Here is a 22126-nt window from a genome sequence, read left to right on the forward strand (position 1 = left end):
AGTCCAGAGTTGTGTTAATACATCTTCTGTTTTACCTTGTATTTAATATACATTTTCCTTGGCTTATGATCTTCCAAGCCTAGTGATAAGGACAAAATGCAAGAGAACTCCCAGTTACCACTTTTTGTTTGGTGCCCATGCAGTTTGCTATAAAGACCTAAAAAATGGTTTGTTTTCTTCCTGTTGTGTGCTCGGGCTGAGCTTTATGTGGAATCCAGCAGAGCAGAACCTGTAAGCTTAAGTCTTGGGCCTGAAAACCCCAGTGTATCACTTCTGTTGCTCAAAGCAAGTCAGCAAGGAGCTGGGCTCCGGAGAGCCAGCCACTCCCTCTTTATGAAAGGGGTGATGTGCACATCAGGAGAGGTAGACACAAACAGCCGCTTGGGGTGCCGAAAGGGTCGATTCCCTTAAAAGGTTAAAAAAGGGGGCTTAGCAGAGTGCTTGCCCAGCATGCGTGAAGCCCTAGGTTCCAGTCCCCAGTAACACATACACAGAAGAGGCCCACAAGTGGAGCTGTGGCTCAAGTGGTAGAGTGAGACTGGCCAAAAAATGTTAAAAAGTAGGGCCCCTGGGGATCATCCTGCAATGGAGGAAGGCACTGCTGGCTTGGAGAACAGGCTCTGGGAAATGTGAATTGTTTCAAAAATCCCGGAAGAAGCTGGGGATATGGCCTAGTGGCAAGAGTGCTTGCCTCGTATACATGAGGCCCTGTGTTCGATTCCCCAGCACCACATATACAGAAAATGGCCAGAAGTGGCGCTGTGGCTCAAGTGGCAGGGACAGTGCTCAGGCCCTGAGTCCAAGCCCCAGGACTGGCCAAAAGAAACCCAAAAATCCCGGAAGAGTGGAGATTAGGAAGTTCTGCCTCCATCCTTCGTAGATTCCTCATAATTTTAGTGTCAGTTGGGTACCAAGGCCCAGCGGGTCTTTGATTGATTGGTTTCCTGCCCCGGCCCGCGGGGTTTGTCAACAGGAGCCCGAGGGGGAATTGACCTGAATGAGAGACAAACCAGACACAAGGAAGGAGACCAAGATAGGATTCTGATCAAGGTCTCAAACTTTATTTTTACACAGCAGCTTATACAGCCATTAGCAAGGGGGTAACTGACGTGAGCAGGGCCGGCTGCTACTAAGTTTCTAAACTGCAAAATGTACATTACAAGAAGGTCATGGGTGGGTGATTTCCAATGAAGGGTAGAATGTACTGCCAAACAGGATATCAGGGCTGACCAGCCTGCATGGGTGAGGCTTCACAGGCGCCAGACATTCTTTTCAGTTAAGCTCTATAGTTTGTTACAATGTGACAGCCATTTGGCTCCCCGCAGTTTCCCTGCACCTCATTTACAAAGGCCAGCCTGGAGTGAGCCTAGGGTTTAAACACCTGCAGGCAGACCGGCAGCTCTAGCAGGGGAGCTGCAACTCTGAACACGTGTTTGCTGCTTCCGGGCTGCACCCCTCGCTGCCTCTGCTGGCTGTAGAGCCAGAACGGCTGACATGAACAGCCTCTGCCCACCGGGAGGAACATCAGAAGACCATTCTGTATCAGTGTGACGTTTTTGGCGAGAACTCTGGGAGCCAGCCCTGATAAGCCACGGGATGGCTTCTTGAAGTGTGGAAGAAGATAGTGGCTCTACTGAATGAGACACTAATAGAGTGATCTTGGCCAGAAAGTGAGGAGGAGACAGAAGGCAGGCAGGTGGATGGTGCTACACAGTGGAATTATGGGAGGTAGAGAAGTCAGCCAAAGACGTCCCACCCCAGTGCCCGGTGAGGGAGCTCAGCCAGGCTCTGTCAGATGCCAGGACTGAAATGAGCAGTGAGGGCACTGCGGGCATGGCGGGATGCAGAGGTTTGGTGGCCGAAACAGCCAGAGCAGCAGCCAGGCCCTGCGGGCCAGCATGCAGGGGGTGGGGGGTTGGGACTGAATAACGCAGACCCCGTGGCTTATAGACACCAGGGATTTCACTGGGAAGCCCAGTGTCCAGGTGCCAGCGTCGGGACTGGTGAGGGCCTGCCTTCCTGTTGTCATGGGGTGGGGCCAACCCACTGTCCACAGCAAGCATGCATGCTGGGAGTAGGAGGAAGGTCTTTTGTTTTTGCCAGTCCTGGGGCTTGAACTCCGGGCCTGGGCACTGTCCTTGAACTTCTAGCACTCTTACCACTTGAGCCACAGCGCCACTTCTGGCTTTTTCTGTGTATGTGGTGCTGAGGAATCGAACCCAGGGCTTCGTGCATGCTAGACAGGCACTCTACCACTAAGCCACATTCCCAGCCCTCTTTTTTTTTGTTTAATTGATTGTGGGACTTAAACTCAGGGCCTGGGCACTGTCTCTGAGCCTGTTTTGTGCTCAAGGCTAGCGCTCTGCCACTTGAGCCACAGCACCACTTCTGGGTTTTAAGTGGTTAGCTGGAGACAAGAGTCTGGGACTTTTCTGCCCAGGTTGGCTTTGAACCGCTCTCCTCATGTGACTCACCCTCCTGAGTAGCTAGGGTTACAGGTGTGAGCCACCAGCCACCCCATGAAAGTCTCTTCTTTTTTTTTTTTTTTTGGCCAGTCCTGGGCCTTGGACTCAGGGCCTGAGCACTGTCCCTGGCTTCTTCCCGCTCAAGGCTAGCACTCTGCCACTTGAGCCACAGCGCCGCTTCTGGCCGTTTTTTCTGTATATGTGGTGCTGGGGAATCGAACCTAGGGCCTCGTGTATCCGAGGCAGGCACTCTTGCCACTAGGCTATATCCCCAGCCCCCATGAAAGTCTCTTCTTATAAAAACCATCATCATGGGGGCTGGCAATGTGGCTTAGTGGTGGAGTGCTCGCCTAGCATGCATGAGGCCCTGGGTTCGATTCCTCAGCATACACATACACAGAAAAGGCCAGAAATGGTGCTGTGGCTCAAGTGGTAGAGTGCTAGCCTTGAGCAAAAAAACAACCCCATCCCCCCCCAAAAAAAACTCCATCATGGGACCCCACCCTGCTAATCCCAATGAATCCTAAAAATGTCCTAAAGGCCCACTTCTAAATATCCTTAACATAGGAATTTGGGGATTACATTTCTGTAACAAAAACTTGCTCTAACAACAACAACAAAAAAAAAAACCTGGGATAATCCATTTAAGAAGCTAAAAGGTTTGAGCTCACAGTTTAGTTTTGGGGGTGAGTCTAGTTTGGTTGCCCTTCCTTGCCTTCTCAGAGTGTAAAGGCTGACCTGAAAACTGGAGTAACTAAATATAAGTTTTAGTGTTAAAATTATAACAGCTTCTACACCCTGGTGATGACTCCATGCTAGAGGGCTGCACCCCCACCCGTGAGACTAGTTTCTTGTAGTTTGACATTTTAAAATGTAGGAAGCGCTTGTTCCTCTCTACCTGGGTAGCAACCATGGCAACCGACAGTAAAAAATGATCATAGTCATAGACTATAGAAATAGCCATAATAGTAGTAGAAATGCCATGGTAACTGTCAGGTTGGTTTACTTATGATTGAGTACTGGATTGTTTTAGCCCGCTCAAGCTTGCTTAGTGGTAATGGGGAAACATGGTCGCAATTGTTAAAGTTGGTACTAGGTCAGCCTGACCGCATATTCTGCTTCTGTAAACGGCTTGCTGAACCCATTTGTGACTTGCTCTACCCCCTGTGACCACCTGTTGTCAATTCCTGATCTTGAAGCCACTTCCCAATATCAAAGCCAAAATAGGTAACTGAAAGGGTAGATAGCCAATAGAAATAGGACAAGACTTGCTTGCTCAATGCCATCCAATCCAGTACCCGCCAAGTTGAAAATACCCTGCCCCTGTGGTCATCACAATAAAAACCCTGCCTATGGGAGGGTCGGGGCTCTCAATCCAGATCCGCTGGGTCCTCTGTGGCGGTTGGGAGTCCAGGCTGGAGCCTGCAATAAAGACTCTCCTGTGTCTGCACCGCTATCTGCTCCTTGGTGGGCTGTGGGGACCGGGAAACCTGGCCTAACAAAAGCCCAGTTGCCAAAATGAATCCCACAGCAGCCCCCCCCTCCCGGAGCAGGTTAAGGGGCGGCCCGCGGGCTCCCCTCCACCTCTCTCCAGCGAGGGCGGCCCCGGGCCGGCTCGGGGCCTGGGAACTCGCCGTCCCCCACCCCCCACCCCCGTCAGCCCTCCCTCCGAGCCCGGCCGCCCCCATTTCCTTGGCGTGGCCCCTCGGAAGGAGGGCGAGGACACAGGGGTCTACATCCATGCCGCCGCCGCCTCCATTTCTCCTGACATTTCGCTGCTCGGTGCCTCGCTCGTCTTGCGAGCGCCCGGTGGCAGCCGGGCTGGAGGGTGAGCCGGTGCCACCGCCCCGCAGGGCCAGCTTCCTCTGCGGAACGCCGTCGGCGCGGGGCGGGGCCTAGCGCCCAGAGGGCGGAGTCTCACGTGACGCCTGGGAACGCCGTCGGCGCGGGGCGGGGCCTAGCGCCCAGAGGGCGGAGTCTCACGTGACGCCTGGGAACGGCGCGGGGCGGGGCCTAGCGCCCAGAGGGCGGCGTCCCACGTGACGCCTGGGAACGCCGTCGGCGCGGGGCGGGGCCTAGCGCCCGGAGGAGGGGGGGGGGAAACGCGGAAGCTCCCGACGCCGGGACTACAACTCCCAGTGGCCCCCGCGCTTCCGGTCGGCGGCAAGATGGTGGCGCGCGGCAAGAAAGGCGCGGCGCGGGACTCGCCGGCTATCCCGAGTCCGCCGGGGTACACGGGTGAGTGGCTCCGGGACTCCGAGGGGAGCGGGGTTGGGAGTTGAGGTGGCCGGGCCGCTGGACTCGGCCGTGTGGCCGGCGCAAGCCCCCGGCCTCGGCAGGTCGCGGGGCCCGGGAGGACCCCGGCCCCACGCGGCGCCCTGGACCCCGCCGTCCACACACGCCCCGGACGAGCCCATCTCGACGACGGCGCCCCCGCCACCTCGTCCCCACGCGTGTGCTCCTTGCAGTTCTTCTCCTGGTACTGGGGTTTGAACTCGGTGCCTCCCGCTGGCTAGGCCGGCCGCCGCTCCACCGCTCGAGGCTCTCCAGCCCGGTTTCGCGTTGGTTATTAACTGCGAGGTAGGGGCTCGACGTGTGCCCCGGTGGCCTGGACTGCCGTCCTCTGGCTTGGGCAGGGGATGACAGACCCAGCGCCTGCTTGAGATGGAGTCCCACAAACCCCTTTTTGCCCGGGCTGACTTCTAACCGAGCTCCCTAGGTCTCTGCTCCCGTCTCCCAAGTAGTGAGCGTTACAGGCCGAAGCCACTGCCCGGCGTCTCTTGGCTGTGCAGGCTTTTTGCCTGTTTACCTGCTGTTTTGTTAGGAAAATGGAGGAGAATGGAAAGGGAATGGGCTGGACTCAATGGTCAACAGGGTAGAACTGTTGATTGCCAGCCAGAGGCACAGACTTTCCCAAGGATTTGGAGGTTTTGTGTGTTAGGAAAATGGAGAAAGGGGAGCTGGGAATGTGGCTCAGTGGTAAAGTGCTTGCCTCATATACATGAAGCCCTGGGTTCGATTCCTCAGCACCACATATATAGAAAAAGCTGGAAGTGGCGCTGTGGCTCAAGTGGCAGAGTGCTACCCTTGAGCAAAAAAGAAGCCAGGGACAGTGCTCAGTCCTTGGACTGGCAAAAAAAAAAGAAAGAAAATGGAGAAAGGAAGGAAAAAGGCTGGACTCAATCTTCTACAGGTGAGGACTGTTTGATACAGAGCAGCGAAGGACACAGCCTTCCCACAGGCTTGGAGACTGTATAGACCTAGGACAGGGGTTGGGTTTTATGAGGTCTGAGCAAGGAGGCAGAAGGTAATAAAGCCATTAGGTCAAGGGAGGGGGGAGGCTTTTCCACTGGGCCCACAATGGAATGTTTTCAGCTAGGCTTAGGTAGCTTGCCTTGCTGGAGTCAGGCAGTCTGCACTTACTATCTTTGGTGGTTTGCCTGGTATCTGTATGCCCCTGGGAAAACAGGGTAGGGGTCAATCCTTCATATTCCATCTTGGGGTTTTTTTGTTGTTGTTTTTGCAGCCCTGGGGCTTGAACTCAGGGCCTGAGCACTGTCCCTGGCTTCTTTTTGCTCAAGGCTAGCACTCTACCACTTGAGCTATAGCGCCACTTCCGGCCTTTTATATATATGTGGTGCTGAGGAATGGAGCCCAGGGCTTCATGTAATGAGGCGAGCACTCTACCACTAGGCCGTATTCCCAGCTCCATATTCTAGCTTTGGATACATAGAAAGAATGGGCCTAGAGGGGAGAGGCAAGTCCTTCAGTCCTAGGGACTAGATTTGGGGGCTAGGTTTACATGGGTCTTAACAAGGAAGGAGAAAATAAAAAATGGGCTATGGTTTCTTGGGGGCCAAGGGCAGTGTCCTTGGCCAGGCCCAGAGTGGAAAGCTCTGCCTGGGGTGAGGGGGTTTTCAGCTAAGCCAAGGTCGAGCGACCCGCCTACAGAGAAGCATAGGACCATGCACCTGGTGTTTTGCTTGACCTAGGGGACAGTGGCGGGAGTCACTGTTTCACTGTTCATCACGACCTAAGCTTCCAGCCGAAGAGGCTGCCTTGGAATCCCCACTGTGAGAAAACCCAGGTCTGTGGATTTATGGAGATTGGCATTGGTGAGATGCCAGCGATTAAAGAATCCCACTTGGTACAGACCTAGTGTAAAGGCTCAAGCAAGTTCACTCTCGGTTCAGTGAAGGATGGATGGATGGACTGACTGGCAGACGGACAGGCAGACAGAAAGGGACATGCTACAAGGACATTGTGTGGGTTCTGTACTGGCCTTAGTCTGGGAAGCCCGGTCTTGATTCTGCCCTGCCATCATTTCCCTGCCAGCCATTCCCATCAAGTTCTCAGAAAAGCAGAAGGCTTCTCATTACCTCTATGTGAAAGAGCACCGAGTTCGAGAGGGCACCCAGTCGGCGTGGCCTGAGAAGTGTACCCTTTTTGTTCTCAATGTGCCTCCATATTGCACAGAGGTAAGCTGCTGGCATCTGGCAGGGGACCGCATGTTCTGGAAGGGGGGCTTCTGTGGGCTTGCCAGACCCTGGGTGGTGAGATGGAAAGGCTGACGGAGCCCCCCTGGCTGTATCCAGAGGAGCCTCTCATCAGGAAAGCGGCAGGAAACTCTCAGGGGTCCAGGATTTTTTAATATACTTGCCAGAGTTATTTGAATTACATGATCTTTCCTGACGTCTTTTGGGGTTTTTTTTTTGGCCAGTCCTGGGGCTTGAACTCAGGGCCTGAGCACTGTCCCTGGCTTCTTTTTGCTCAAGGCCAGCACTCTGCTACTTGAGCCACAGCGCCACTTCTGGCCATTTTCTGTATATGTGGTGCTGGGGAATCGAACCCAGGGCTTCTTGCATGCTAGGCGAGCACTCTACCACTAGGACACATTCCCAGCCCTTTCCTGAAGATTAATGTGATACAGAAGGATAAAGTGAGAGGCAGAAGCAGGATGACATGAGTTCAAGGCCAGCTTGGGCCACATAGTGAAACCCTTACTTAAAACATGATCTCCAATTCCATCTAGACACATGTGCTCTTTTCATAGGAACTACTCAAGTATGATGTAAGTTTACAAAGAGGAAAAAGTTTTGTTTTTTTTTAGCAGAATGCTAATTGTTAAAAGATCCTTCTTTTTAGTTAAGAAGAGTGATGGACTCGATCCAGTGCCTCCTGTTATAATCCTAGCTACTCAGGAGGCTGAGATAGGAGGGTCGAGGTGTGAAGCAAGTCAGGCAGAGAAGCCGGAGTCACTTATTCCCACGTAGCCAGCAAAATCCTCGGGGCTGTGGAGCTCCAGCCTTGAGTGAAAAAGCTAAGCAAGAATGCAAGGCTCGGAATTCAAGCCCCAATACTGGTACAGACAAGAAAATCGGTTTGCTGTACAGCTCACTGGGTCCGCACACCAGCTGTACCCCTGTAATCACATCTCCGGGGTCCCCCGAGGCCTGCCGCCCCACCCCAGCGCCAGGGGGGATGTGCTTGTATTGTGACAGCCACAGGCAGCCATGGCCGGGCTAACTCCCGGCGGGGGGGGGGGGGGTGCACCATGGACGCTTCCTCTGTCCACGGCAGGAGTGCCTGTCACGGCTCCTGTCCCCCTGTGGCCCCGTCAAGTCTGTGGAGTTGCAGGAGAAGCCAGAGCTGGCCGAGAGCCCCAAGAAGCCAGAGTCGGCGTTTTTCCAGTGCAGGCGTGTGCCGGTAGGCCGTGGGGTGGGGGAGGGCAGCCGGGGAGGGGTCGGCGTGGGGCTTGGGGAGCACCGCCCCTGGCTCTGGGCCCCCGGGGGCTGTGGGTCGCGTCCGTCGTCTGCCTGCCTGCTCCCAGCTTCCTCCTCAGGCACTGTCCCTCCCGCGTGCCCGGGTTCTCAGCCCTTCAGTGCTGCGGTCGCCAGCGTGCAGCCCTCGGTGCCCTCCGGGGAGGTACCAGGGGCCTGCAGATGCCCTCGCCATCCTATTCCCGGTCCAGCCGCAGGCCAAGGGATTGCAGGCGTGGGGACCCCCTGCCGGCGGTGGGAGGCCCTCACGCCTGCCCTATCTCCCCCCCCAGGGCTTCCAGGTGGCCTACGTGGTGTTCCAGCGACCAAGTGGGGTGCCTGCTGCCTTGAGCCTGAAGGGCCCTCTGCTGGTCTCCACGGGGAGTCACCCCGTGAAGAGTGGCATCCACAGTCAGTACCGTCCCGTGTCCCCCCACTGCGCCGCCCCGTCCCCCACCCGCCGAATCCTGCCGGGCCCCCGTGCGCCACGCTGGCCCGTGCCTGTTCTGTGGCCCCTGGCTTGGCAAGGGGACCTTTCGGGGGGCGGGGAGCATCCGTGGATGTCACGAACGAGGCTTCTCCCTGGGAACAGCCCACGGCGGCTGGGGTGGGGCAGAGGTGATGGCCCCCCTGCTGCCGCCAGCCGTCTGGGCACCCGGCCTGGGCTGCGAGTGCCCGGTCCCGGGCCGGTGTCAGGGGATCCCCACTTGCCCGGCTGAGGCAGGTGTGCCCGTGCCCTCCTCCCTCAGAGTGGATCAGTGACTATGCAGATGCGGTGCCCGACCCCGAGGCCCTCAGGGAGGAGGTGGACGCGTTCATGGAGGCCTACGACCGGAAGATAGCTGAGGTGGGGGCTCACGGGGGGACCCCGGTCTGCCTGGCTGTGCGCAGCACTGTGGGATGGCCCGTGGCGGCCGGGGCTGCCGCCGCCCCCCGTTACCATGGGGCGGGCTGGGCGCCTGGCTGGGCGGCGTGTCAGTGCTCAGCAGGGGCGGAGGCCCTGCCAGCCCGGCTCTGTACCCCATACCGAACGTGGGGGCCCCCGGTGACTTGTGCAGGAGGAGACCAAGGCCAAGGAGGAGGAGGGCGTGCCTGACGAGGAGGGCTGGGTGACGGTGACGCGCAGGGGCCGGCGGCCCGTGCTGCCGCGGACGGAGGCCGCCAGGCTGCGCGTGCTGGAGAGGGAGAAGCGCAAGCGCGCGCGCAAGGAGCTGCTCAACTTCTACGCCTGGCAGCACCGCCAGACCAAGATGGAGCGTAAGGACCGCCGCGGCGGGCGGTGGGCTTGGGGGAGAGGGCTCCCTGGGCTCTCCCGTGGGCCCCGGACAGGATCCTGGCGAGGGCCTGCGTCTGGGGGGACCCCTCCCCGGCTCCTGTGCCGTCCTTGAGCCTGGCCTCCCCTGGCTCCACCTCCCGCCCACCCTCGATTCCGTGGCATTGGGGTCCCCCGTGCCTCCCAGGCGAGGGGCTGCTGGGTGGGTGGGTGGTGGGTTTCGACCTCTTGACGGCAGGCCAGCAACTCCCACCTCGCTTGCCCTGACCTGGCCTGCAGCCCCTGCCAGGCCCCACGGCTGGGCGGGTGGGGAGAGCGCCCTCTAGGGGGGACAGCGGGCAGCTGTCCGACCCGCCCGTGTCCCCGCACCCCAGACCTAGCCCAGCTGCGCAAGAAGTTCGAGGAGGACAAGCAGAGGATTGAGCTGATGCGAGCCCAGCGCAAATTCCGGCCCTACTGAGCCCAGCCGGCCGGGGCCATCGGGGCCTGGGACTGATGCCCCATGCCAGAGGCCCGTCGGGTTCAACGGCCCCGCTCGCCTCCACCCACGTGGCCTTCAGGAGCAGCTCCCCCTCCTGCCCGGAAGTCAGACCGACCGACTCCCCTTCCGCCTCCCTTGCCGCAGAGCCACCTGGACGGCAGCGAGGGGACACGCCTTTTATTTCCGTCCTCCATCCGTCCTCGCCCTGGCGTCCTTCCTCCCTCCAGCTCGCCCGGTGGGGACCCGGAACTGCCCCACCCCCGCACAGCGCAGGGGATTCTGCCGCCCGCCTTAGTCTTCAGGAGCCGCCAGGCCCGTCCAGCGCGGCGGCCCGTCCACGCCTGCGCGCTACAGCCGCGCCTGCGCCCCGCACCGGCTCTGCAGGAAGGCGCCGATGATCTCCGCCACGCGGGGCGCCTTGTTCATGTGGATGTAGTGGTTGCCTTCCACCTCCACGTAATGGAACCGCTGCGGAAGGTGGAAGGTCAGCCGGCCGGCTGGCCAGGGCTCCCCAGCCAGGGCCCCCCATGGCCCGCTGCCGCCCGCTGTCCCAAGAACCCGAGTCCCCGGCCAAACTCTGGGCACTGGGGGGCCCCTGGCGGCCTGGGGACCTGAGCTGTGGCGGGGGAGCACAGGGCTAGGGCTGCTGACTAAATGGCTCCTCTCTGGGGCTGAAGAGAGGCCTGGGGAGCACGGTGGGCTTCAGGGGTGCTTCCTGGGAGTGGCCCGCCCCTCACGGAGCACACCAAGTGTGTGTCACAGCGCCGGGTCCAGATTAGCCACCGTGGCCTTAAAGTGCCAGGTCCTCCCGGGCCCCCAGCAGGGGTCATGGTGACTGCACTGTTTCCCCCACCCCACCCCCAGCCCCCGTGGCCAGCACCCCACTAGTGCCAGACTGGTGCTGGGAGCAAGGTGCGGGCCACGTCGGGCATCATGTGAGGTCAATAAAGCTGGAAGGTTCTGCACGGTGTGTGACCCCAGGGGGTGGGGCAGGCCCGCCCGCTCCACCTTCTGGGCAGCAGCGAGGGGAAGGCCCGGGCCTCACCTCCTGTAGCAACGACCTCATCACGTCCACCGTGGAGAGCTGCACCTCCTCGTGCAGGACCTCTGTGTCACTGTCCCCCGGCACGGCCCTGTGTAAGGGCAAGGGGGGGGCCTCCTGACACACACACCCCAAAATGGCCTCCTCATGCTGCCTCCCGCTTCCCCCACCGCAAGTTCCTTTGAGCCTGGACAGCCTGAGGTTCAGCTGTTCAGTGCCGCTGCACCCCAGCCAGCCGTGGGCCGTCACAGGGAGGCCGGGCTTTGCCACAAGTCCCATGCCGCTGAGCGCATGTCATCCGTGCAGTCATGTGTGGGCCAGTCCTGGGCCTTGAACTCAGGGCCTGAGCACTGTCCCTGGCTTCTTTTGCTCAAAGGTAGCACTCTAACCACTTGAGCCACAGCGCCACTTCTGGCTTTTTCTCCATGTGTGGTGCTGAGGAATCGAACCCAGGGCTTCATGCATGCGAGACAAGCACTGTACGGCTAAGCCACCTTCCCAGCCCTGTCCCTCAGCATTTTTCTCCAGGGCTAGTGCTCTACCACTTGAGCCACAGTTCTGCTTCTGGCTTTTTGGTGATGAATTGAAGAGACGGCAGGCTTTCCTGCTCAGGCTGGCATTGAACCGTGATCCTCGGGTTTCGGCTTCCTGAATAGCTAGGGTTGCTGGTGTGAGCCACCTGCACTGGCTTGGTCTGAGTGGTCTTGAAGTGTAGATTTGCCTCGCGCTGTGCCCTGGTAGCCTGATGTGAGCTGAAGGGTTAGGCAGAGATGGTGCTGAGCATGGGGGAGACCCAGACTCGACCAGCACAGTTCCCGAGTGCGCCATGCCAAAGCAAGCACGTGGTCACGTGTGTGGGCGCTGCCGCCCGGCCTCCCTTTGTGCTCCTGTCTACGGAGGAGGGTGAGGGCTCCCCACCTGGCTCCCCCTTGGGGGTCGCTGGCGCCTGGACTTACTTGATGATCAACGTGGTGGCCTGCAGGCGCGTCATGAACCGCACTAGCTGCTCCTTGCTGACGTAGTGGAAGCTGCCCTTGACCTGCGCGGGCAGAACCACACTGAGTGCTTTGTACACGGCACCCCGCACCCCCGTGGGCACTGGGCTGGGGTGACCACCTTGGCCATCCACCCCGACACGGTGCCCACGGCACCCCCCGTGGCCGAGGTTCTTGGGGGTGCTCAGGTGGCGCCCTGTAGGAGTTGGTTATTTCTGAGGGAACATCTCACTGCCCAGACTGGCCTGGGCTGCGATCCTCGTCCTGCTTCCCCGCCCAGCGAGGGCGGCAGGCCGGTGCCACCCCATCCAGCCATCCCCAAGGGCGGCTCAGCACGCTCGCTGGGCTCTTGAACCGGGATCCTTGATCTGTGCCTCCCAGGTCGCCAGGGTGACGGCCCTGAGCCACCACCGCGCCTAGCTTCAAGGTGCTTCTATTTCTAGCCAGTAAAACCTTCCTGAAAGCTCCAAATCCAGCCCATGCTGCTCAGCCAGCTGCCAGCCATTGCCAGCTGCTTTGACCATAGGCAGACCTGGACTTCAGAACTGAGGGGGCCCTCCCTGCCTTCCACCCAGGGCACAGGCTCCCCCAGAGCCTGCAGCCAAGCGGGCCTACCCGCCTTGGTGGCACCGTTTCCCTGCGAGAATTCCCTGGCAGGGCAGCTGCTGCCCCTCCCGCCGCTGGCCCAGCCTCTCAGCCCTGGTTAGTGGCCACAGGCCGAGCGGTCAACACCGCGCCGAGGCCCGGGCGAGCAGGTGGGAAGCATACAGCATCTTGAGCAGGGCAGTTATCTGGAATCCACCCAGTTACATAAAAAATGCAATCAGGCTGAGAGTGCGTGGCCCACGCCTGGAATCCCAGCTACTCGGGAGGCCGAGATCGGAGGATGGTTGTTCAAAGCCAGCCCAGGCAAACATCCAAGACACTCGGGTCTTCAGTTAGCCAAAAGCTACAGGTAGAGGTATGGCAGAGCTCTGACATGGAGCAAAAAAGCTAAGGAAGAGGGCAAGGCCCTGAGTTCAAGCCAACAGGAGATGGCGTCAGGACTCGGCTCGGTCCCACCGAGTGCCCCTGCTCCTTTTCTGCTGCAGCTGGCCCTCTGGTTTGGGGCACAGCGAGGCCCCTGACTTCATGAATCCATGCATACAGGTGTAGGAACGCACATGCTGTAGCATGCCGCCATGGACTGCCTTCTTTTGCCAGGGAATCTGGAAGATGGTTGGTTGGTTGGTGGTACTGGTATTTGATGCCAAGGCCTTGAGCTTGGTAGACAGGTGTTCTACCACTTGAGCTTCCCCGTCCCCCGCCCCCCCAACCTTGTTGCCTAAGCTAGTCTGGACAATGAGCCTCCTATTTTTGTTTCCTATGTAGCTGGGATTACAGGGGTACACCATTGCACCCAACTTTTTACCTGTTGAGAGAGGGAGTCTGGAAATTTTGTCCTGGCTATCCTTGAAGCTAGGTTCTCTTTATTTCCATCTCTGGAGTAGCTAAGACTACAGGTTAACCCACTGGCCCTTGGAACCTAGATTTCCAATTTGAAATAGAAAATAGAGGATGAAGAACCCACTTTTTTTTTTTTTTTTGCCAGTCCTGGAGCTTGAACTCAGGGCCTGAGCACTGTGCCTGGCTTCTTTCTGCTCAAGGCTAGCACTCTGCCACTTGAGCCACAGCGCCACTTCTGGCTTTTTCTATGTATGTGGTGCTGAGGAATCGAACCCAGGGCTTCATGTATATGAGGCGAGCACTTTACCACTAGGCCATATTCCCAGCCCCAAGAGCCCGCTTATAAATCTGAAAGCAGTAGATTTATTCAAGGAGACTTTAGACTTCAGGCCTCCTGGAACACCCTGAACCATTCAGGAAAAATTATCCAAGAAGCAGAAAATTTAAGTGGATTGAAGACCTCTTTAAAACTATAGAACTCGGGGGCTGGGAATATGGCTTAGTGGTAGAGTGCTTGCCCAGCGTGCATGAAGCCCTGGGTTCGAGTCCCCAGTACCACACACACAGAAAAACTGGAAGTGGCGCTGTGGCTCAAGTGGTAGAGTGCTGGCTTTGAGCAAAAGGAGCTCAGGGACAGTGCTCAGGCCATGAGTTCAAGCCCCCAGGACTGGTAAAAATAAACTATAGAACTTTTAGAAGAAAAAATATTGAAAAATATTCATGGCATCTGATTTGGCAACAATGTTACAGACCTTACACCAAAAGCTTTGGCAACAACAAAAACTCGATACATGTCTATAACCCTAGGTAGGCAGGAGGCCGAGATCTAAGGATTGTGGTTCAAAGCCAGCCTAGGCAGACAAGTCTGGGAGACTCTTATGTCCAATTAACCACCAAAAAGCCAGAAGTGGAGGCACGCCTCCAGAGGTAGAGCCCCAGCTGTGAGCAGAAAACGCTGAGAGGGCCAGTCCTTGATGAGTTCAAGTCCCAGGACCAGCCAACCTAGAAATACGGGACTTCATTCCAGGGAAACAGACATTCAACAGCCACCCTTCACCAAGGCCCCGTCAGGCCCTGGGGGCCCCGGCAAGCCAGCGGCACTCACCATGGACAGCCTGGGGTCTCTGTTCAGCATCAGCCCTGGAACAAGCACACAGCGGCAGCGTCAGTGTCGGCCGTCGGGGCCTGCCCTGGGCCCAGGCGGGCAGCAGGGTGGCCGTGGGAAGATGGACGAGCCAGCTCTCATCTGTGGGAGACTCGGGGAGGAAGCTTTATGCCACCCGTGGTGGAAGAGCGCGCGGATGACGAGTGGGCCCTCGGCGCGCGGGCCTGTGTGAACCACTGCGCCCCTCGTGGGTGAACGCCACGTCCGGGTCACCAGGAGGAATGAAGGCCTGCGCATTGGGGGGCGGTGGGGGGGTGCAGCCCGCCTCACTGTGCGCATGCGTGGGCTTGCGCTGCAGGATCCCGGCCGGGATGCAGAAGCCAAAGGTCGGGACAGAGCCACCGGCATCCACGAGAGTAAACTGAGGCTGTGCCAGCCAGCTCAGGCCCCACCTGAGGGCACGGGGCCTCCTGTTCAGAACCCCCCCCGGCTTCCCCGTGCCCCTTGATCGATGCTCACTCCCGCACCCACTCAGGGCAGGGCTGGGGAATGGCTTTCCAAAGCGCTTTCCCTCACCCCCCGTCCTGGGGCTTGAACTCAGGGCCTGGGCGCCGGCCCTGTGCTTCCCTGGGCGAGAGGCCAGTGCTCTACCACTTGTGCCACCGTCACTTCCTGCTTTTTCGGAGTAGCTTTTTAGAGATGAGAGTCCCACGGATTTTCCTGCCCAGGCTGGCTTTGAACCGCGATCCTCAGATCTCAGCCTCCTGAGTGGCTAGGATGACAGGCGTGAGCAGCACCTGGACCTGCCCTTGGCCAGAACAAGGCTTACAGGAGCGTGGCCTCTCCCCCCCGGGTAGCCGCAGTGTGCTTGAGCCAGGGGACAGATGCTTCTCTCTGGTCCTGGAGATGCAGGAATGGATCGAAACAAAAAGCCAAAGGCTCTGCTCTATTCCGGTTTTAGTTTGCTCTCCAGGTTTTTTGTTTCTTTATTGGTGCTGGAACTGGGGCTTGAAGTCAGGGTCTGGACACTGTCCCTCGGCCTTTTCCGCTCAGAGCTAGCTCTGTGTCACTTGAGCCACAGCTCCACCCTGGCTTTCGGGTGGTGACCTGCGCATAAGTGTCACACTCTTTTCTCCCTGGGCTTTCAATCGTGATCCTCGGGTGCCAGCCGCCTGGGTAGCTAGACATGCAAGCGTGAGCCATCAGAGCAGCTGTTTTTGCTTTCTAGATTTCTGGTGCTCTGTAATCATTATCAACATGATTACTTAGCATTATAGAGCTCGTCTCAATGGGAGGGCCCGCTGGCTTGCTTTGCATGCTGGAGGCCCTGGGTTCAGCCCTTGCATGGGAAACGTATTAGGAAACTGAAGAGCCATGTGTCAAAAGATAAAATCTTCCAAACCTCACCCTGTACATAGGGAAACACCCTGGCTGTCAAACATTTAAATGCAAATATTAAATCCCAAACAGTATTAGAACCAAACATGGGATTTTAATGGTGAGCCCACGAGCCACAGAAAGAATCCATTGCAGTAAAATAACCCTGCATTGCAGGAAGACAAGCAAAAGGCAAAAGTATAGGGAAAGGCGTGTTTATAATTCAGTCTCTCAACACAGGAGAGGCAGAAAAGCTCATGAGACAGCGCCAATGATCATAAAAAGCCAGAGGTGGAGCTGTGGCTCAAGTGGTAGAACATTCGTCTTGAGCAGGAAAAGGCCAAGCAAGGGTGCAAGGCCTTGAGTTCAAGCCCCTGTGCCAGTGCACACACACACACACACACACACACACACACACACAGCAAAACTGTCATATGTGGAAAAATCCAAGAGGGCTGAGGGAAGAGAAAAAGGAGGGAGCTCCGCAAGATTCCTTGTTCCTGCGATTTCTAAATCATGGGATTGAGCACCCCCTAAAAAAACCCACAAGTAATAGTAAATATTGAGAAGCAAAACAGAATGATGACAGGTTGCACACCTGCCAGCCCCTCTGGGAACACCCCAACCCCACAAGAAGGGAGAGCAGGGCACTGGGCCTCTGCTAGACAAGACACGCTTGAACCCAGGCGACTCGCCGAAAGCAGGCCGTCACGGAAGCACTAAGGAGAGCGAGCCTCTGTGATGATTAGGTTCTCACCTCCCTCTCATTAGCGACGGTGGAACTCTCAGACGACAAGTTTAAATGATAAATGGAATGCTTAGTTGTTGATAAAGACTTGAGCCAGGCGATGCAACTGGGACACCCAGAGGAGCCTGGCATTGGGGATTTTCTGCGGGTGACCCGCTCGGGTCACCTCAGATGAGTGGACCCAAGGCCCCCGGGGGCCCCCGGGCCCTCCCACAGCCTCCGTGCCAGATGACTGCCAGGGCCACGGGCCTCCAGGCTCCGCTGGCAGAGCCCGGGAACTGTCTCCCAAAGGAGGGTTTGAGAGGTAGGGGGACCCTCAGTCACATTGCTTTCCTGCCCCCTTCGCCCCTTAACAGCACCTGCTGCCTCCTCCTCCTTTTTGCTGGTCCTGGGGCTTGAACTCAGGGCCTCGGCACTGTCCCCAAGCCTCTCTGTGCTCAAGGGTAGCGCTCTATCACTGGAGCCACAGCGCCACCTCCAACACCTTCGGAGCGTCTCCGGGACTTTCCTGCCTGGCTTGGCTTTGCCACGTGATCCTCACATCTCAACCTCCCGAGTAGCCAGGATTACAGGCGCCAGCCGCCGGCGCCCAGCTGGCAAGGACTCCCCAGGGCGGCGGCTGGGCCTCACCGCCGCGGTGCTTTCCCAATACTAGAGGCTGGGCGTACTCTGTTCTCTAACCCACACCCGAGTGCCCAGAGGGCGACTTCAATCCTTCCACGTTTGTGGGAGACAGGGGCTGGCAAGAAGGAGGGGGAGCAAAGACTGCCTTGGAAGGAGGGGAGCAGGGATTGGCTGAAGCCTAGCAGGGCAGACAACCCCAAAACCAGGCCAGTGATAACAACACTGGTGGAGCAGGAAGAGTAGACTGGCAGCAATAACAAAGTCTGTGCAGAACCGGAGCTGGGACAGTGGTGCAATAGGCCGCCCTGTGCCTGGGACTTTCACTATAAACTCCTCTCTCCTCCTCCCTAGTTCTCCTCTGTTTGAACCTAAAGCTCAGGTCTGCGCCCACACTGCAGGTCAAGTGTTTCCATAGCTTCTCCCAGGCCAAGGTGGCTCAGCTACTGGGGTCAGCAATTGAACCCACATTTGTTTTCTTGTTTTTGTTGTTGGTTTTTTTTTTCCCCCAAGACTGGGACTCAAACTTGGTATCTGATGCTTTTGCTCGCTGGCTGGCACTTTACCACCTGAGCCACACCTCCAACCCTGAACCCAGGTTTTTTGTTTCTTATTTATATTCTTCTTTTTTTTTGGCCAGTCCTCGGGCTTGAACTCAGGGCCTGAGCACTGTCCCTGGCTTCTTTTTGCTCCAGGCTAGCACTCTGCCACCTGAGCCACAGCGCCACTTCTGGCCGTTTTCTGTATATGCGGTGCTGAGGAATCGAACCCAGGGCTTCATGTAGAGACGAGCACCCTTGCCACTAAGGCCATATTCCCAGCCCCTGAATCCAGGTTTTGGGGCCAGACTTTCCTCCAGCTTTGCCCTCACCTGAGAGCAGCTTCCAGGCCCACCTCCGGAGCAGGGCCCGAGTCCTGTTTTCCTCCCCACATCTGCCTTCTCTGCCGGGCCTCCCCTTCTGCTCAAGCCGCAGGGCGCCACCTCCGTACAGACCGTTAACAAGTGGGCCCTGGATTTGCCATCGGGGGTCCAGGTCCCAAGGGCGGTGCGGCTCAATGCTGCCACCACAGGCCGGATGGGGAACTGCCCTCGGCGCACGCTTTCCCTGGGCCCCCCCACCGGAGCAGGGATGACCTGCAGCGCCCCTTACCTGCGGCCACCTTTGTGGTTCCCCTCTCCAGGAGGAGCCGCCCGCACTCCTCGTCCAAGCCTCTGTGCTTCAAGAACCTGGGGAGACGGAAGGGCACTGGAGGCGCGCGCCCAGCCCCACGGGGCGGCGGCGGGGGCGGGCGCCAGTGGCTCCCACCTGTAACTGTAGCTACTCCGGGGACTGAGATCTGAGGCCCGGGGTTTGAAGCCAGCCCGGGCAGCAAAGACCGACACGCTCATCACCAACACGCCGCAAGTGGAGGCGTGGCTCAAGCGGTAGAGTGTTAGTGCTGAGTGAAAAAACCCAGGGGACAGCGTCCAGGCCCTGAGTTCAAGCCCCGGGACTGGCAGAAAAAGGAAAAGAGAATCTATTGTGCAGGGTGACGCCATCCTCAGGCCCCCCCCCCCCGTCACGCAAGGCGACTCGGGTGTTTTTGGCTTTGTTTGTTTTGGTACTAGTCCTGGGGCTTGAACTCTGGGCCTGGGCGCTGTCCCTGGGCTTTTTCCACTTAAGGCTAGGGCTCTACCACTTGGGCCACAGCGCCACTTCTGGCTCTTGTCCTGATTAATTGGAGATGAGTCTTACGGACTTTCCTGCCCAGGCTGGCTTTGAACTGCCGTCCTCACGTCTCCGCCTCCTCGCTAGGATTACAGGCACGTGTCGCCGGTGCTTGACGGGGCGGCTGTGACGTTTAGGTCACGGTGAGCAGCCAGACGCAGCTCCCAGCCCTCTCCTCACGTGCCCCCTCCCCTGTGGGCTCACTGCACTCACCCCTGCAGCATCTTCTGGGGGCTGAGCACACCCCGAGGTTTCCGGGAGGCCTCCCTCTGTAGCATGTGCTCAATGGCCTGGCGCTTGTAGGTCAGCAAGTGATTCAATTCCTGAGAAGTCGTCATTGGTGGCTAAGCAGGGTTCCGGCCCCAACACCTGCCATCAACCCCTGCAGCTGCCCATGGCGAGAGGCGGCAGGGATTGGCCCCCAGCCAGCTGGCTTCACACACGCTGGCTTAGCTAGTGCCTGGCCAAGAGGCTGGACGAGGTCGCGTTCCAGGCTCCCCCACGCCCCCCCACGCAGCCTGGCTGGGCGGTGGCCTGCGCCTGGTCCCAGGCCCACTACCCGAAGCACTGTGGGTCACTGGGCAGGAAGGGCTGCTCAGCTCCGCCCGCCAGGAGCCCCGGGGCAGCAGGAAAGGCAGAAGGCACAGCCACTGCCGCCCATTCACGCGCCCGGCGCGAAGGGACTGCTTCCTGTGTACACGGGCGGGACGCGGTGACAGACACCCGCGTCCTCCCGAGGGACCCGCGGCCGAGCAGGGGCAGCGCTGGTTGTTGGCACCAGTGGCGATGGGTCCAGGGGTCGGTACCCTTTGCAGTGCCCATATTCCGTGCACAGAAGTGGGGTGGGTGTCAACGGGGTGCACTGGCCCGGCCCGTGTGCCCAGAATTCCCTCTGCCAGAGCCCTCCCCTCCTCACCCCCCACACGTGGGGGAATCCACTTCATGCTGCAGATCCGAGGCCACGCACGGCATTTCCAACGCACCCCTGAACCCCGTTCCCTCACCCCTCCTGGAAGCACGGGCTGCAGATGCCTTTCTCCTGTGCCCACCCCAGGAGATGACTGGGAACACCCCCTCCGCCCCGGGAGGTGGCTGGGGGGCACCCCCTCCTCCCCGGGAGGTGGCTGGGGGGCACCCCCTCCTCCCCGGGAGGTGGCTGGGGGCACCCCCTCCTCCCCGGGAGATGGCTGGGGGCATCCCCTCTTCCCCGGGAGATGGCTGGGGGCACCCCCTCTTCCCCAGGAGATGGCTGGGAGCACCCCCTCTTCCCCAGGAGATGGCTGGGAGCACCCTCTCTGCCCCGGGAGATGGCTGCACCCCCTCCGCCCCAGGAGGTGGCCTGGGTGCTCCCCTCCGGTTCTGGACCAAGCCCCTGCCTACTTTTATATCCAGGATGAACGGTAGGGAGTCCAGTAAGATGAGTTTGTCCACCATCTCTGGGAACATGCAGGCGAACTGTGATTGGACATTAACAGGAAGCGTGAGTAGCAGGGGGCTAGGTGAAGGGCGTTCCTTTTCCAGGGGGCCCTGCTGTTCCCTGAGATATCTTTGGGGCTGGGGTCGGGGTGCTGGCCAGGGTGGGGTCTTCTGCTCTTGTGGTGCCCCTCCCCACCGCTGTCAGCCATGCTGGACTCCGGGGGCCCCTTGCTGAGCACCTGGGAATGTGCGCGCTGGAATGGGGAGTCTCCATGTGCACCCTAACTTCCTCCAAGTGACAGTCATTGTGGTCTGCAGAGGGCCCGGTGGCTTAGAACGCTAATGCCAGCCAGCCCTGCTCACTTCTGCGACCGAGCTCCCGAGGAGGCTGAGGTTTGAGGATGGAGGTTTGGGGCAGCCCAGGCAGGGGCATCCAGTAAACCACCAAGAAGCCAGCCGTGGAGCTGAGTGACAGAGCCTTGAGCACAAAAGCTCGTAGACAGTGCCCAGGCCCCGAGTTCAAACCCCACTACCCCCACCCCAAAGCAAAGGCAAACTGTCCCTAGCTGGGGAGCCCCTGACCCTGACTAGTGAGGAAGCTCTTCATGTACCGGTTGACGTCCCTGCCTGCCCACCTCCTGCCCACCCCCCAGGAGCCCTGGCCACCCACAGCATAGCCAGTTACTCACCATGCCGCCCACAGTGCCTCCTGGGGGTGGAAGACCAGAGTGTTGACATCCCCTCCTTCCTTGTCCCCCAGTTCCCAGCCCCAGGCCCCCAGCTCCTACCCCACCCCTCGCTCCCCAGGCTAGGAAACAACCAACTTTGAGTCGCATGCCTTTGAGGTCAGAGGGTACAGTGCCCAAGAGTCAACTTCTACCTCTCATCGCTCCTAGCAATTCTCAGTTCAGGAAAAATCTCCAGAGTGCTAGCTCTAGTCCCCTCCCCCCTCCAGCTCTAGCCCCCTCCCCCCTCCAGCTCTAGTCCCCTCCCCCCTCCAGCTCTAGTCCCCTCCCCCCTCCAGCTCTAATCCCCTCCCCCTTCCCCAGCTTTATTCCCCTCCCCCACATCCCCTACTAGCTTAGGGTGTTCCAGGTCCCCAGCCAAAGCCTGTTTACCAAAACTGTGGCCCATGATGGAGAAACGAGTCCACTTCAGAGCTGAAACACAAGGAGCTACAAGGTCATTCCCATCCTGACCTCTTTCCTGCAGCCTCTGGGCTCAGAACTGGGGTTCCCCCACCCACCCATGGGAACAGCTTAGGGGAACCAGTTCTGTTGAGAAAGGACGCCACTCCAGGAAGTAAGCTCTTCCAGGCAACCCTCCCCCACTTTCCCAAGCCACCCAGAAACTTCGGGCAGAACTGGGGTCAGCCCCTGGACACTGCTTGGTCAGCACTGCCTGCAGGGCGCCGCCCCCCTCGCCTCCGCCCCGCTCACCTGCCGCCACTCTCCGAAGGTCACTCACGAAATTGTAGTGGGTATACAGGAAGCCTGGGCTGTAATGGGACGAGAGCCCGTGACCCCCCAGATCGATGGCGACATACTGGAAGCCTGGGACAGAAATGAGAAGAAGGGGTCCCGATCAGCCACTGCCTGCCTTCCGTGTTCACCGGGCAGCCCCCTCTCCCCTCTCCCCCGTGCCCTTGGGGCCTCAGCCCCACCTGATGGCAGATGGGGGATGAGCCTG

General features: G+C 58.8%; 1 protein-coding gene across 1 annotated transcript; it reads left to right on the forward strand.

Annotated features, from left to right (window-relative positions):
* Positions 1 to 4616: 4616 nt before the first annotated feature.
* On the forward strand, positions 4617 to 10927 carry Rrp7a (ribosomal RNA processing 7 homolog A). The gene is made up of 7 exons (XM_048354373.1): positions 4617 to 4703; positions 6801 to 6943; positions 8046 to 8171; positions 8518 to 8635; positions 8974 to 9071; positions 9283 to 9481; positions 9872 to 10927. Exons 1-7 carry the CDS (start codon positions 4634 to 4636, stop codon positions 9955 to 9957), a joined length of 840 nt encoding a protein of 279 aa, XP_048210330.1. The 5' UTR covers positions 4617 to 4633; the 3' UTR covers positions 9958 to 10927.
* Positions 10928 to 22126: the final 11199 nt, after the last annotated feature.

The sequence above is a fragment of the Perognathus longimembris genome, chromosome 1, assembly GCF_023159225.1.
Source record: "Perognathus longimembris pacificus isolate PPM17 chromosome 1, ASM2315922v1, whole genome shotgun sequence".
Taxonomy (NCBI): domain Eukaryota; kingdom Metazoa; phylum Chordata; class Mammalia; order Rodentia; family Heteromyidae; genus Perognathus; species Perognathus longimembris.